This window comes from Hippocampus bargibanti, linkage group LG07 (genome assembly GCF_051943395.1).
Source record: "Hippocampus bargibanti isolate YZ-2025 linkage group LG07, ASM5194339v1, whole genome shotgun sequence".
Taxonomy (NCBI): domain Eukaryota; kingdom Metazoa; phylum Chordata; class Actinopteri; order Syngnathiformes; family Syngnathidae; genus Hippocampus; species Hippocampus bargibanti.
Window position 1 is genome coordinate 3,871,864 of NC_142740.1, and position 12,583 is coordinate 3,884,446.

General features: G+C 39.8%; 2 protein-coding genes across 2 annotated transcripts in view; both read left to right on the forward strand.

Annotated features, from left to right (window-relative positions):
* The first annotated feature begins 743 nt into the window (after window positions 1-743).
* On the forward strand, window positions 744-10,111 carry klhl30 (kelch-like family member 30). Its single transcript, XM_089001344.1, has 8 exons — window positions 744-1,983; window positions 2,712-3,535; window positions 4,992-5,196; window positions 5,979-6,065; window positions 6,138-6,293; window positions 7,248-7,436; window positions 7,510-7,655; window positions 8,942-10,111. The coding sequence occupies exons 2-8, from the start codon at window positions 2,762-2,764 to the stop codon at window positions 9,197-9,199; spliced, it is 1,815 nt and encodes a 604-aa protein (XP_088857470.1). The 5' UTR covers window positions 744-1,983; window positions 2,712-2,761; the 3' UTR covers window positions 9,200-10,111.
* Window positions 10,112-10,242: 131 nt separating this feature from the next.
* crocc2 (ciliary rootlet coiled-coil, rootletin family member 2) overlaps window positions 10,243-12,583 on the forward strand; it is a 62,548-nt gene continuing 60,207 nt past the window's right edge. Inside the window, exons 1-3 of the mRNA XM_089001333.1 lie at window positions 10,243-10,420; window positions 11,855-11,960; window positions 12,048-12,145. Of these exons, the coding sequence (XP_088857459.1) occupies window positions 10,361-10,420; window positions 11,855-11,960; window positions 12,048-12,145 (264 nt within the window). The 5' untranslated portion in view covers window positions 10,243-10,360. The remainder of the gene's footprint in view (window positions 10,421-11,854; window positions 11,961-12,047; window positions 12,146-12,583) is intronic.

Consider the following 12,583-nt stretch of genomic DNA (forward strand, 5'->3'; position numbering starts at 1 on the left):
AAGTTTTTTCCTTTGTTTTTTTCGTTCGTTTTTTCATTTGTTTTTTCGTTTATTTTTTCGTTAGTTTTTTTCTTTTTTTCGTTAGTTTTTTCGTAGGATTTTTTTCATTTGTTATTATTTTTCTGTTTGTTTTTTTTCGTTGTTTTTTTCGTTTGTTTTTTTGTTTTTTCATTCGTTCTTTTATTTGTTCTTTTGTTTGTTTTTCATTTGTTTTTTGGTTTGTTTTTATTAGTTTTTTCATTTGTTTTTTTGTTTGTTTATCGTTTGTTTTGTCATAAATGTTTTCGGGTTTTCTTCGATTGTTTTTTTTTCATTTTTTTTTCATTTGTTTTTCGTTTGTTTATCGTTTGTTTTTCGTTTGTTTTGTCGTAAATGTTTTCGGGTTTTTTTCATTTGTTTTTTTCATTTGTTTTTTCGTTTTTTTTCTCGTTTATTTCGTTTGTTTTTCTGTTCATTTTTTCGTTTGATTTTTCGTTTGTTTTTTCTCGTTTGTTTTTTCGGTTGTTTTTTCATTAGTTTGTTTTATTTTATGTTTTATTTATTTATTCATCCATGTATTTATTTATTTATTCATCGATTTATTTTTATTCTGATAATTCCTTTTATTTATTTATTCATCCATGTTTTTTTCATTCATATTTATTTGTCTTTCTGTTTATGGATTTTTATTTGGTTATGTTTTTATTTTATTTCTATTCATCTATTTATTTATTTATTTATTTATTTATTTGTATTCAGTTATTCATTTTATTTATTTACTAATCTATTTATTTGTTTCTTTTTGTATCTATATTTGGATTTATTTATTTATTTATTTATTTATTTGGGGACGTTACATTCTCATGACCACATTCAACGTCCTTTAATTTGTAAATGCCTAACAGTTGCCACCAGATGGCGCCAAACTAATTTCGCTGACATGAAACATGGCTTTGACCTCAAGGATCAAGGACTTGGCCAACATGCAAAATGCACTGGGGCTGATTTTATTTAATACCTATATTTTTTAAAGATTTTAGATGTTTATATTGCGACATAAACTCTTGCGATTGAGCCCCCAACTACAAGCTAGTGTGTAATTCTGTAGTTTGTTTTTCATGGTAGGAGGCAATAAATGATCATGAGCATAGCCAGGCCATCACGTGTGAGTGTGTGTGTGTGTGTGTGTGTGTGTGTGCGCGTGCGTGCGTGTTTGTATGACTAGTCTTGTGAGGACCACATTTTATACCATACGTAGTGAGGACCTTTTGGCCGGTCCTCACTAGTTTTTCATTCGAAAGGCTTCTAGAGGGTCTATATATGCATGTTAAAGTTTCAGAGAGGTCCTCACAAATTCACCGAAAATGATTTTTTAGTGTGTATTTTCATTTCACTTGCATACACACACTTTTTACTCACTGTGTGTGTGTGTGTGTGTGCGTGTGCGCGTGGTTAATTAGAAGAAAAAGTTCATACCACAAAAAGTAAATATTATATATATTTTATATTATATATTTTTTATTATATAATATTTTATCCAAATTCACCACAGGGGTGAGGACTTTGAATGTACCCATTCAGAAACCTCACTCCTGCTGTTATTTCAGTTTCAAGTCCACTTTTTATTTTTTGTTTTTAAAGAAGTTGAAGTGGGTAACTGGGTGACATTTATTGTTCAAATGTAACACTCGTTCTTCTCTAAACTTATCAGCAATGGTGGTCCTCACTCCTTATGTGTGTTGTTATCTGGACCTCACAGAACCATTGAAACAGTAATGTGTGTGTGTGTGTTTACGAGTGTGAGTGTGTGTGACAGCAGCTGCACGTTGTTTGGAATCTGACTTCACCCCTTGGCGTCACTTGTCAGTCTCAGCTCAAAATAACCGCAAAGGGAGCACAACACGAGGCCGCCAGCGTCCGAGAGAACTGGGCACAACGTCCCCCTTCGCTCATGTCGATTCGCCAAACAAAAATCCCGACGCGATCGAAGAATGGGTCACCCCGGTGAGTCTGTTTACATTTTTTATGATCAGGATATTTGGTTTTTCACTGACGTTTAGTTATCTTTGGTTTTGTTGATATAACCACGGGGAGCCGTATGTAATAGCGCCCAATCGCTATCTGGCTTGCTAGCTTGCTTTCTATCTCTTTGTCTTACTATTCTATTGAGTTAGCTGGCTGTCTAGCTGGCTATCTGGCTTGCTACCTAGCTGGCTAGCTACCTAGCTGGCTATCTGGTTTCTTCTAAAAGGTTTCTTCAGCCGTCATCTGTACTTCTTTGATGGTGTCGGACATTTCGCTCCTCATCCGAAGAGCTCTGTCAGCCAACTAAAGTTGTGCTGGTAGCCCTGGCCCTATATCCCTAATGTACAGAGGTGGTTGTGCCAGACCTCTGCTCTGATAGGTGCTTCCGCCAGACCCCTACTCTGTTAGGTTCCTGTCCCAGATCCCTGCTCTAATACTTCCCTGTGCCAGACCCCTACTTTGATATGTCCTTGTGCCGGACCCCTGCTCTGATAAGGGACTGTGTCGGACCCCTGCACTGATAGGTCCCTGCTCTAAGGTTGGGGGAGCAGTGGACCACTCCCTGGAACCAATCTGAGCGAAACGTCCGACCCCTTCAAAGAGGTACAGATGACGGCTGAAGGAACCTTTTCTTCAATGGCCCACGACTGAGAGCCTACGCAGACATCAATGCTATGTCAATCGTAATGGTTTACTTTGCCTTTCAGGTAAATGACTTGATGTGACTGCCAGTTGATTTATTCCCTCGCCATTGAGAATGGAGCGCAACATGGAAGACCTTGACTACTTCCTACCGTCGCACCCACAGACCATACTGGAGGGCTTGCGTTCTTTGTGCTCTCAGCCCAAAATGGTGGACGTGACACTAAGCGCCGGGGGCCGTGACTTCCCGTGCCACCGCGGCGTCTTGGCCCTCTGCAGCGCTTACTTCGGATGCATGTTCTCTGGTGACTTTGTCGAGAGTATCGCGGCCCGTGTGGAGCTCCAAGAAGTCGACCCGGATATCCTAGGCTGTCTACTGGACTTTGCCTACACGGGCAAGTTGACCATCAACCAGAGTAACGTAGAGGGTCTGATCCGGACCTCCAGCCGGCTGCAGTTCCAGAAGGTCCGCTCTGTGTGCACGCGCTACCTCCAGCATCAGATCGATGCGTCCAATTGCCTGGGCATCCTGGAATTCGGACAGATCCACGGTTGCCCTGAGGTGGTCGCCAAAGCGCAGGCCTTCCTCTTAGAGAACTTTGAAGCCGTCCAGATGAGCGAGGAGTTCTTACTCCTGGAGAAAGACCGCTTGCTCTCCTGCCTGAGCCACGACGGCCTGCAGATCCGATGCGAGCGTACCCGCGTGGAAGCTGTTCTCAGGTGGGTCGGGCACTGCCCGGAGGGACGTTTGGCCCGTATGCCCGAACTTCTGGGCCTGTGCAAACTGGAACTGCTCGATCGGGACTACCTGAAGGGGACGTTGATGCAAGACCCTCTGGTGCAATCCTCCGATGACAGCAAGGAGGCGTTGGAGAAGGTCCACGTGGAGGTTTGGATATACAGTAAAGTCTCGTTATATCGATATCGGATATATCGATAGTCCCGGTTATATCGATACTATTTCTATGCACGCACGGAGAAAATTACATGCAAACAGGGTTGGATATATCGATAGTCCCGGTTATATCGATATTTTTTCGGACTCCCTTGAATATCGATATAACGAGACTTTACTGTATTTCATGCACCATATAACCCGATAGCGTGATTAGTTGACCACTGTCGTAACTGGTGTTCCTGAAAGGGTTCAATGCTAGCTTTCTAGCATTGAAAAATGTCAACAATATAATGTTTTTTATTTGTAATGCAATTAGTTACTATGTATTAGTAGTGCTAAAGACAATCATTTCTGTGATTTTTAACTGTTTGACTACAAATATGTATTTTCAATACAGAATAGGATTAGGGCCAATGGAGATACAACTAAAATTGGCAAAATTCTAACTTTAATCTCAGAATTCGGATTTAATCCTCAGAATTCTCACTTTAAAGTCAGAATTTTGTCATGATTTTAAAGTGAGTACTCTCACTATACTTTCCGAATTTTGATTTAAAAAAAATCCACATTCTGAGATTAAAATTCGGACTTTAATCGCAGAATTCTAAAATGTCTCACTTACTGCCAGATCTGCAAAAATGTGTCCACTCCAGTGCCAGGGTTTTTGTCATTTTCACTCAAATTACAGGACACACGCTGGCTAGGTAGCTATCTACTAGCGACTGTATTCTCCGACTATAAAGTGACCTTGAGAGTTTTGAAAGGTGCTTAGAAATGAAATGTATTATTATGACTGTATCTATTAGGTAACTAGCTAGCTAGATAGCTTTCTATCTATTTGAGTTACTTCCGGGTTTAGTGAACGCTGGCGCGTGTGGCCGCCGCTGCTCACCCACAGAAAATCTTATCCTGTGACTGTAAAGTGACCTTGAGAGTTTTGAAAGGCGCTTAAAAATGAAAGGTATTATTATTATTATTATTATTTCATCAGAAAAAAAGAATTCATTCCTAAATTATATGGGTTTGGAGTTATCTGATCTTGAAATGGGGGCAGCTGTACAAAATACAATACATATTGATTTCTATAGCCCTTTAACAACAGTTGAAGCTATAACAAAGCGCTAACATGGACAAAAGGAAAATTCTGCCCCCATGGTGGAAGAGAAAAAAAACATTGCCAGAGGTCTGACCATCGCTTTATCGACCCCCTCAGCATGAAAAACCAAAACCTGAAAAATTAATAAATTCGGGAATGGCAGCCAATGAGTTAAAGTCAGAATTCACTTTAGATTTCTGAGATTAAAGTCAAATTATGATTTTAATCTCAGAATTCTGAGATTAAAATCAAATTCTGAATCGTAGTTCTGAAATTCTGAATTTACTTCATTGACCCAAATTCTCTTCCGTATTGCCTTTTGAATTATGTATTCATCTATTTATTCTGTAGACCACGCATTTGACTCCAGAGTGCGCAGGCCGAACAGACGGCCAAAGTCCGCAGCCCAACCTGCAGGAAGTTCTCTTCGTCATGGGTGGTCACTCCCTGGACGACGATTCCGACGACGATTCGGAGGACGAGGCTAGCGAGCGAGCACGAGCGAGAGAGCGCAGAGCTCAGACCAAGAATTGTGCCTTCTACAACACCAAGACAAGTACAAGCACTACTTTCCGACTCCCATAAATCCTTCGTTTTAACTCATTCACTGCCAGACGATGTGCAAAAATGGGGCCACTCCAGTGCCAGGGTTTTTGTCATTGTCACTCAAATTCCAGAACCCACAGAGTATTGAGTTTTAGGACTACATCAACATTCAACGCAGCGTAAGAAACCTTAGACTCTCTTCTATCATCAGGAAAAAAAGAGTTAATTCCTAAATTATATGGGTCTGGAGTTATATGAACTTGAAATGAGGGTGGCTGTCCAAAATACAATGCAGTGCTTACATATAGATTTATATAGCGCTTTAACAACAGCTGAAGCTGTCACAAAGCGCTAACATGGAAAAAAGAGAAATGCTGCCCCCTTGCGGAAGGGTGAAAGACATTGCCAAAGGCCATGGCCAGCACTTTATCAGCACCCAAGCATGAAAAATACAAAACCCCAACGAATTCTGGAATGGTGCTCGATGTCATATTTTCAATTTCCAAATAAATTCGTGAATGGCAGTGAATGAGTTAATTTGAGGCGATTTGACTTTCCATCCCAGCTCTTTATCGGCACCCAAGCATGAAAAAAAAACAAAACCCGAACAAATTCGGGAATGGCGCTCGACGTCAAATTTTCAAATCCCGAATAAATTTGTCAATGGCAGTGAATGAGTTAATTTGAAGCTATTTGACTTTCATGTATTCTTTATCTACTTTCCCTGTGTCCCGCTACTACCTGTTATATTTAACATCCCAAAATACTTTCCCACATTTGCTATCTTTCCAGAACAATGGCATGAACTCCCGAATTTCCCCAACCCCAACAAATGGGGCTTTTCCATGGTATCGCTAAACAATGACGTCTACGTCACAGGTGAGCATCCATCCTTCTTTCCGTCTGCGCTAACGTCATATTAGCGCTCAAATAAAATGTCTCCCCCTGTAGGTGGCTCCCGAGGATCCAACACCAACACCTGGTCCACGTCGGAGACATGGAAGTACATCACCAAGGAGGGGCGATGGGTCACGGTGGCCCCCATGCTTCGACCTCGTACCAATCACTCATCGGCTACGCTCAACGGAGAGATTTACGTTATTGGCGGTAAGTGGGACAACTTCACGTTGAGCATCACTTCCTGTTAGCATCCCAATGGTCTTGCATAAGCTGTACATGTGCCGATGTGGAACTGTAGCGGCTTGGAATTGAAGCAGATTTATGTGGGATAGGAGATTTGAGAGCTGTCTATTAGCTAGCTGGCTTTCTATCTGAGTTACTTCCGGGTTGAGTGAAGGCCTAGCTATCTATCTGTTGGCTTTCTATTAGCTTGCTAGCTTTCTATCCGAGTTACTTAGCTATCGAATGAGCTGTCTATTAGCTCGGTGGCTTTCTTTCTGAGTTACTTCCGGGTTGAGTGAAGGCCTAGCTAGCTATCCGTTAGCTATCAGCTAGCCAGCTTTCTCTCATAGTTACTTAGCTATCTATTAACTATCTATTAGATGGCTAGCTTTCTATCTGAGTTACTTCCGGGTTGGGTGACGGCGTAGCGAGCTATCTGTTAGCTGTCTATTAGCTAGCTAGCTTTCTATCTGAGTTACTTAGCTATCTATTAGCTGCTTATTAGCTGGCCTGCTTTCTATCTGAGTTACTTCCGGGTTGAGTGAAGGCCTCGCTAGCTATCTAATAGCTAGCTTGCTCGCTTTCTATCTATTTGAGTTACTTCCGGGTTGAGTGAATGCTGGCGCGTGTGGCTGCCGCTACTCACCCACAGAAAAAAAAAACATATCAAGTGACTGTAAAGTGACCTTGAGAGTTTTGAAAGGCGCTTACAAATGAAATGTATTATTCTTGTTACTAAATGACTCGCAAACTCTCCGCCCCTCTGGTGCCATCACACAGTCGATTGCTGTGCGAGTGTGAGATGCTGGCTGGCTGGCCAAAATCGTCGCAGTGCCAGGCATAGAATTAAAATTTTAAAAATAGGGTCTGGAGGTCGTGGTCGTAAGTCGGATGTTACCTGTACTGTTTATATTTTTTTGCTCGTCTCTGTATATTCAGGTACGACGTTAACCCGGGTGGAGGTGGAGCGTTACGACCCGTACCACAACACCTGGACCGCTACGTGTCCCGCCGTCAAGTACATGACTAACTTTACATGTACGGCGTGCCAAGGGAAGCTCTACGTGATCGGCTCCTGTGCCGTCAAGTACAACGCCTTGACCATGCAGTGCTACAACCCCGTCGTAGGTGAGGACACGTCAGGTCATTTCAGGGGATTGACAGCGGAAAGGTGACGTGTGCATTTTTTTTTCATCTCCAGATAGCTGGATGAGTATCTGCTCTCCATTCATCCCCAAGTATCTTTCATCTCCTCGTTCGGTGTGCATGGAAGGAAACATCTACTTGCTGGCCGACAACACCAAGAAAGTCTACTGCTACGACTCCGATGCTAACATGTGGCAGAAGGTGCCATCTCATGAAGATAATGCAGCATCGCTAACCTGTGACTGTATTGGATTTTAAGTATAATTAAATGTGTCATTCTTACGTGTAAAAGATGGAAATATGCAACTCAATGTCGTATATTTGTTTAATTACTGCAGTGATATTAAGTGTATTAGCTAACTTGATATCTAGCTACCATTTTCCATGTTAGCGCTTTGGGTATTAGCTATATAGAGTATAGAGAGAAATGTATTATTATTGTTGTTATCATCTCACTATCTATTAGTTAGCTAGTTAGCTTTCCATCTGCAGTATTTGAGTTACTTCCTGGTTGAGTGAACGCTGGCGCGTGTGGCTGCCGCTGTTCACCCACAGAATAAACTTATCCTGTGACTTCAAAGTGACCTTGAAAGTTTTGAAAGGCGCTTAGAAATAAAATGTATTATTATTATAGCTAGCTAGCTATATAGCTGTCTAGGGTGATAGCTGTCTAGCTAACTATGTGTTGGCTATCTATTAGCTATCTACGAGCTGGCTGGCTAGCTAGCTTTATATCTATTTAGCCTTCTATTATCTGTATAGCTATCTACTAGCTGGCTAGCTAGCTTTCTATCTATTTAGCTTTCTATTATCTATATAGCTATCTGGGTGGCTGGGTATCTGTTGGCTATCTATTAGCTATCTATGAGCTGCCTAGCTAGCTTTCTATTTATTTAGCTATCTAGCAATCTGTTGGCTATCTATTAGCTATCTACTCGCTGGCTAGCTAGCTAGCTTTCTATCTATTTTGCTTTATATTACCTATATAGCTATATAGGTGGATAGCTATCTAGCTAGTGACCTGTTGGTTATCTATTAGCTATCTTCTAACTGGCTAGCGAGCTTTCTATCTATTCATTTCTCGGTTGAGTGAACGCTGGCGTGTGTGGCTGCCTCTGCTCACCCACAGAAAAACTTATCCTGTGACTGTAAAGTGACCTTGAGAGTTTTGAAAGGCGCTTATGAATGAAATGTATTATTATTATTATTATTATTATTATTATATTGCGTACAAACCAGAAAGAAACGTCTGTTTTTGTGATGAGGGGTTTGCTCGATGCTACATTTGTATATGTTACTGCTAGCGAATCTATGCCGTTTCGCATTGTATGTTAGCATGAAGCTAATGGACTTTTTTTGTTTGTTTGTTTTTTTTTTTTGACAAAAGGATATAATTTGATGGAGCATTTTTGGTCATTTGCCTCTTATTTGGTCAGCCATTTTGGGGACGATATCATCATAGCGTGACTCTTCTTCTTCATCCGTAGATCCAACTGCTTCACATGCTTCACGAGAACGGCGGTCTGGTGTCGCTAGACGGGAGGCTGTACGTGACGGGTGGCCACTGGAAGGGCATGGAAGGTGACTACGGCGTGGAGGTCGAGGTGTACAACCGGGCCTCCGACATCTGGGAGGTGGAGGGCGTCCTGCCCAGACTTTGGTTCTACAGCGGCGTCTCCACCATCTTCCTCGACCCGTCCAACTGGCCTCACATCTTCCCCGCAGACGACACTCAGGTGACTTGACAAAATGGATCAAGTTTAGAAGGTTTCTCAATGATGAACAGTCGCTTGGTCCATTTTTAGATTTGGCAGACATGATGTCGCTGGAATAAATACTAGATGCTGTTATGCTTTAGCATGTGGGCAAGGAGATACAAAGTTGCCAATGCACTTTCAGCTACAGTGATACCTTGGTTTATGAACTTAATTGGTTCACAGACAGAGTGTGTAAGGCGAAAAGTGTGTATCCCAAAAAATTATTTCCCATTGGAAACCATTAAAATGAGAATAATCTGTTCCCAGGTCCCCATAAAACATGATTTTCTACTTTCTAAGCCTTAAAACGACACAACAAATACCTTATTTTGTGTATAATAAATGTGCTATGGTATTATAATTAAAGAAATAAACTGTACTGTATATTAAAGTCGTTTTATTTACCTTTGTGATGGTCGTTGATGGCTTGATGGAATGGCGTAGCCGGTTTCATCAGCATTAAATACATGATGAGGAACGTAGCCTTCTTTCACCATCTTGAGGAATGATCCATTGTAGGTGCTTTCTCTGCGATAATTTTACCTAGTTCCTCATCAATTGTGTTCTGTTTCGCTGGGTTTAATTAATTTTTGGGAGACACACTTTTCGCCTTAGACACTGTCAGGGAACCAATTAAGTTCGTAAGCCAAGGTATCACTGTACAGTATATTTTATTTAGTCTTCTTTTTGTAAAAATACATTAAATAAATGACTTTATTCAAATTAGATTGTGACCTAATGTTTATTATGACAACTGCATTTTTGAAAAATACACGTACATTCTCAGTTAAACTAATATTATTCCCCTTGTGTAATTTTTATGTATTTATTTTCAAAGTGACCATCATCTTTGGTCATTTTTTATGCTTTTAGATAGAGAAATAAAAGAATAAAACAGTCTCATGTTGTATTGTGATCTTTAACCCTTGAGGAATCCATTCATAGCAGAGGCTCCCAGGGCAATAGTCAAACAACACGCAAGTTAGCCTAGCAACGACCCCCCACCCAGATTAATGTGAGGTCGCCACGGCAACCGCTCGACCAGACCAGTGGTCGCAGTGTCGAAAAAATCTCTGCTGCCGACAGAAGACTTTGAATTTTTGTTCAACTTTATTCACAGTATTTTCTTCATCAAATTTTTGTGTTGATATGAGTTCAACGCTGGAGGAAGACGGCACACATTCACCTACATTGGACCTTGTCATTCAAGTTGGTAAACTTCTATTTTGTTTGTTTCGCACGTTTCATTTTTGAATTGTTGAGGTTTGCAAATTATTATTATTTTGGTTAGCGTATACATACACAATGAAATAATGTATTTATTAATTTTGTTTCCTCAACGGTGTATAAATTAATTCGTGACTAGGAAATGTTGCGCACCACGTCACAGGTCGTGCCGAAGAATAATGGCGTCGTCTCGTAACTTGGAGTTAGTAATTCGTGACTTTTTAGTGCCGCATTGATTTAAAACCATTTCTAAATCACCAAAAACACCTGAAAAGATTAAATAATTTATAAACCAAATAATTATTTTTACAATACAGTACTTTACAAGTTAGTTACGACAACGGAAATAAACGAAGTCACCTTCCGTGTTTGACTTCCCGATTACAAAATCATCGAAATCAACTTTCAAGTAAGTTTTATATGTATCACAATAAGCTGTTTCTTTCAACTTGTTTTGCCTTGTATGTTGTGAGTTATGTTCTTTTATAAACATGATAAAACAAACAAACAAAAAAACACCGAAACAATTTAACAGACGTGCAAGTGTATCGTACTTGCTAATTGTTAATTGCTAGGCTAACAACAAGAATACATTTACCGACGTAATTAAAAAAAGGTACATTTTAATGAAGCAACACGACAAACACAATTATAGTGGTTCGAGTGACAGATTATCAAAGTATAAAAACAGACAAATAATGAACTTTAAAATGACTCACGTTAAGACCAATTATATTGATTTCCTCCTTGAAATGACGATAAACGTTTTAATAGGGATGTGACAAAATGTTCAATAATAATTCATCACGCATTTTCTAATACCATATTAAAGTGCATTTAAATAGCATTCAAATGATGTATATATTATTCTCTGACAAATTATAAGGAAATAATGGAATTTTTAATTTTCGAAATATGAGGGGATTTTCTGCCTGTAATTACACAGTTAAAACAATGAAAATCTGTGACAGAGTTCTTTATTAAGTTTAAACTATCAACTTTCTTAATTTTTGGCAGATCTTAACGGGTAAGGTACCATTGGAAAGCTTTTGAAATTCTAAACAAGAACAGAAAACAAAAGAAAAGAGTCAAAATATAAATTAGCAAATATCAACGATCGAATGTAGGCAGATTTTCATCAGAAATCAAAAATGGCTGTCACTGAATACTAGGAAAGAAAATTGCGAGCTCTAGAAATATATTGCTAATACTTGTTTTTGCTTGAAACTTTGCACTTATGGAGAAAAATATATATTCTACCACTTCTACGAGCTATAAAAATACAACTTACTCACCTTTATAAGCTGTAGTGTGAGCAAAAAGAGCGTAAACTTCTTCTCGTAAATTTTTTTTTAGATAGCTTGCTAGGTAGCGAGACATAACTAATTTTGAAATGCTATCAATGCTATCTTGCAGAAGCTAGAGGAGTCTCTGCTTGACTTTGAGAGCCATGAACCGAACTCAGCAGATCCACCAGCACCGATTTCAACCTGTATCCATCGCGTTATCGAGTCGTCTGATGGTCTGTTGGCAAGACAAAGACTCCAGTGATCATTTTGTGTGTGGGGAAAATGTGCATTTTTGTGTTATTTGCTTTCCTGGGGGGCAGCAGATAAGGCAACCACGGAGGAGAACCAACAGGAGGCGGATTCTTTGACTGTGATGGACAGCAAGGAGCAAGTCAAACAGTGGAGCCTCACAAAGAAGGTAACAAGTGGTGCTATAAAACTTTACTCTAAGAAATGGAAAATATATCATTCCAACCTGGAAATGGAGGACTTAAGGTATTTAATGGATTTATTGAGGAGTCATTGAAAAAAAATGTTAATCCTATGACGACGATTAACAAATCATTCATAATAATAATAATTATTATTATTATCATTATAATAACAATAATAATATAATCCATTTCATTTCTAAGCGCTTTTCAAAACTCTCAAGGTCACTTTACAGTCAGTCGCAGGATCGTTTTTTCTGCGGTTGAGAAACGGCAGCCTCACACGCCAGCGTTCACTCAACCCGGAAGTAACTCAAATAGAGAGAAAGCTAGCTAGCTAGTTACCTAATAGATACAGTCATAATAATACATTTCATTTCTAAGCACCTTTCAAAACTCTCAAGGTCACTTTATAGTCGGAGAAT